General features: G+C 41.3%; 1 protein-coding gene across 2 annotated transcripts in view; it reads right to left on the bottom strand.

The window, feature by feature from the left end:
• Positions 1-1,327: 1,327 nt before the first annotated feature.
• ibtk (inhibitor of Bruton agammaglobulinemia tyrosine kinase) overlaps positions 1,328-4,030 on the bottom strand; it is a 17,894-nt gene continuing 15,191 nt past the window's right edge. The window contains exons 27-28 of one of the 2 annotated variants that reach the window (XM_035672015.1): positions 2,896-3,028; positions 1,328-2,539 (exon numbers count right to left, since the gene is read on the bottom strand). In XM_035672015.1, the coding sequence (XP_035527908.1) occupies positions 2,414-2,539; positions 2,896-3,028 (259 nt within the window). In that variant the 3' untranslated portion in view covers positions 1,328-2,413. The remainder of the gene's footprint in view (positions 2,540-2,895; positions 3,029-4,030) is intronic. The other variant, XM_035672016.1, reaches the window with a different exon arrangement.

Below are 4,030 nucleotides of genomic sequence, written 5' to 3'. Positions count from 1 at the left end.
GTCCCCTTTTCTCCATAAACAAATTAATCCTGAAGTTATCCTCACCGTCTGGAGGACAGCCCTATGACTTTTCCATCTGCCTGGCAGATAGGCCCTGGCCATCAAGCCTATCCTCCACCATCTCTCCACAGGAAGAGAGCACCTTCCTCAAATATTCTCCACTGCTCTCTCACACCCTTCTCTGCAAAATTGTGTGCTCTACAGCAGTGATCACTAGGCAGGGGTACTTCTGCAGTTGCCTGTTTGTACACGGAAAGATTGTAGAGTAGAAAAAAATATATATATATGATATAAAATGCATTTTAATTGTGTGAATAAATATTGTAACAATATCAATGTCTATATTTTATATTAATAGTTAAATAATATACTGTTGAATCATTTCAAATAAATATATTTGGAACATGACAGGCAGTACTTGTGAAAGGGTACTTACAGGGCTGTGGGGGAACCACCACTCTACAGGTACCACATAGATGAATAAAGTAGGGCCTTTTAAATGTGCACTAATATCCTATTTATTAAGTTTTTGGAGTATCGTGTTAATGTGTTAGACGTGAATGTTCTGAAATCTTGATATGCTTCCTGGACTACTCCTATAATAACCAGGATACTGAGGCATGTAAACACCTCATCACACAGCGCACACAGATGATCAGAAAACGGATCGTTAGAAGGTTTGCACTCATACACAGTGCACATGCTCAAGTACATTATGTAGTCTGCTTCGAGGTCTAATTTTAAAACATGTAATGTGGCACTTGACTACCTGCAAAAACACTGCATTTTTATTCAGAGCACAGACACCCAAGATGAGCAGTCCTTTAGAAAAAAATCCTCATTGGTTTCCATGCCTGTGATATCAGCCCAGCTCATTGTGGAGTGATGTAAAGCGGCAGACTTTTCCTCCAAGGCTTTGATTCATGTCTTCTCTGCACCGACTAATAGATCCTAATCTGTAATTAATATTTCCCCCACGAGCTGTCTCTCCCTGATTTCCGATGTGATGCTCTACCTGCAATTACAGCCAATAAAATACCTAAATCTCCACACTCGCTGTTCAGATCAGGGTCATCACAGTTAATCACAGGCTGAGACTTGATAATGGTCCTTTGCTCATGCAGGGCAGCTGAAGTGTCAGGAGACGGGAGGATTAAATGTTATCTTTATTAGATGCAGTGAGAGCCACATTTTTCAGTAAAGGACCAACTTTCCACTATTAAAGAAAGACAGAAAAAAAGCAAGGAAATAATTTAGAAAATTAAATTTGTCTCTCCTTTCATTACACCCACTGCAATCTCAACTGAAACAGAGACAGGAGACAGAATCATTGCACGGCTGAGATTTTTTATTACATGCCATTTTCTCTTCCGTCTCACACACGCAAAAAGGGCATCTGAAGACGAGAATACATGGTCCAGATCGGAGGTACCTACCAAACCTACACTGGCTCCGGCAAAAATGCCAGAGAATAAAACAAGAAAGAAAATAATGAAGAGGAAAAAAATGATATTTCAACATCTGTGAGTCTGTGGTCATTATTTGATAAAGGCACACCACTTTCTCCAAACCACACTACAACTTCAAAGGCTAGAAAGCCAGTTCCACACAATGAACCCTACTGAGCATTTACGGTTCACTATAACCGCATACAATAATCTATTTTAAATATGGTAAACATATTTCATTCATATTTTAAATACACACAACAATGACCCAGCAAGGTTATTATGTCACTGCAAATCAGCTGAAGCAATCAGTTAAAACGATGTAAGTATTGAGAAGAAAGAAAAAAAAAAGGACCATAAAAGAAACTAAACCTACTGCCTTGGTAAACAGCTCACTTTACTTCTTAAGTCGAGCTGATGCTCAGTCACAGTTGATAATTGGCACTCTTACTTTCTTAATCACATCGAGAGCCTCCACTGATTTAACACACACAAGCCCTCGAGGCGATACAGTTTGGACCCATTTTGTGGCTTGAACATTTTCATTTCTTTGGCAACTTTAACTTCACATAACTGACAATATTTATTTGGGAAAGTCGGTTATGTTTCCTATTATTGGTTTGACGAGTGGAGACATAATCACCACCAAAAAGAGAGGGAGTTAGGGGAAATAATTAATAAAAAAAACATGCATAAGTAATCCCCAAAACCTTCCTTCAGGACCACATTCAGTCATGAAAAACACTCACTCTCTCTCACACATACAAACAAAATGTTGAGCAGCAATACAACAAAACTTAAAGTAACATTGCAAAGACAAATATAGCTCTGTATCAGACTCATCCCACACCAGGCGGGACGAGTCAGACAACAAGGACCGATGGGTCTGGTGATGTTTTCGGAGAGTGACAACTGCAAGGAGATGTTCTCACTTTGACGGTATGTAGTGGCCGTGCTGTTTAACGTCAGTGTTTGTTCCAGGTCGGGGCTGCCATAGGACCTCTGGAAGACCTCTCCACCACGATCAGCTCATCTGGGTTGTCACGCGCCTTATAATGGAACAAGAGGTCTTGGATTGCCCGCTCTTCAATCTACAGCGACAGAAAAAGACAAGAAAAGGAGATTGAGCCGGAGATACTGTGGGCAACAAAACCACATTTCATTTGAGGGTAAAAGAGAAAACGCTGACACTGAGAGCTTAATGATAATATGAGTGTTTTACATAATGGCAACCAGAAAGCCACAGGAGGGGGAAAAAAGTGTTCTGTGAAGGTGCTGACAGAAGCCAGTTAAGGACAGAAAGGATACGCATGCTGTGGCCATACCACCGTGAAACGTCACCACTATGTTTTCCACTTTGCTGCACACACACAGCTATACATTCAGTCATGGCAGGAGTGTGTGGGCGAGTGTGTGAGCGCTAACGCACACAGACAAGACGCGTTACCTGGATGAGCGCCAGCGGCTTCTCCCGGCTGCGGATCAGTGCAGCTTCCTGCTGCTTCTCCTCCTCCACGATGGTGGCAAAGGTCACCAGGGAGGAGAGGGGAGGGCTGCCTACTGCTCCTAGCACCCAGGGCCTGAGGGGAGAGACGGGTGACACACAGAGAGAGAGAGAGAGAGAGATGGAGAGAGGGTGGGTATCAGTGTTTGTGCTGTGATAGTAAAAGCAATAAGCGCGTGAACAAAGGTTGAGTCAACTACTACTGACAAGCTCCTGTGTGTGTGATAGGCCACCTGTCCACCTGGCTTTCACAAATCTCGTATATGATTGCGTAACAGGACTCGAAGTAATCTGTACATTTTTACCATCGGTCGGGCTCTAGCCCTTTGCATAAGCTTCACATAAATCAGTATCAGTGATACATTTGATACAGCGGATCAAAAATATTGTTAGGTGGACTGGAAAATTGTGTTGGCCTAAGGGGATTAGTCATAAACTGGTTTATATCTGCAGAACAGAAAGTTTTTGGTCTTTACTGGAGAGTTCAGGAGTAACAGGGCTCCACAGGGTCCGAATCTTGGTACTTAACTCAACAGGGACGCTGAAGTAATTATTATCACAGTCCCTGTCAATTCAAGCTTAAAAATAAGGAATCTGGGCACACATCACTTCACTCATATCACAGAGTTTGGCCTTTCATCATTTTACCCAGCTCTAAAACACATAATGATCAACTTTAAAGTTTAAATGGTGAATATGTTAGCAAACAGTTATCAAGCAGATACAGAGCAACATTGGCATTCATTTTGTGCCGTTTCTGGCCACCTAGAGGAAGTCCAACTACTGCTAACTCTGACTGCCATTTGGTGGTGGCGCAGTTAGCTAACTTTGGGTATTTAGAACTTTTTTTTTATCTGAAAACAGCTGGATGTTTGAACCGAAACAATACTATAAGAGCAGTGTGAACCAAAGCTGGAAAACAAAAACCAAAAAAGAATCATAGAGCTGAGGAAGCGCAAAGTTAGGTGATCATTCTCTGTGGATTCTATACGTCTTTCACATAGTCACTAGATCTAATGTATTATAAAAATATTGATTGAAGCTGCTATATATATATATATATATAAAATAAATATAT

Source organism: Morone saxatilis, unplaced genomic scaffold (assembly GCF_004916995.1).
Source record: "Morone saxatilis isolate NCDOM2014 unplaced genomic scaffold, NCSU_SB_2.0 Contig24, whole genome shotgun sequence".
In the NCBI taxonomy this organism is placed as follows: domain Eukaryota; kingdom Metazoa; phylum Chordata; class Actinopteri; family Moronidae; genus Morone; species Morone saxatilis.
Note: the sequence above shows the minus strand (reverse complement) of the source record. Positions and strands in the feature narration are given on the sequence as shown.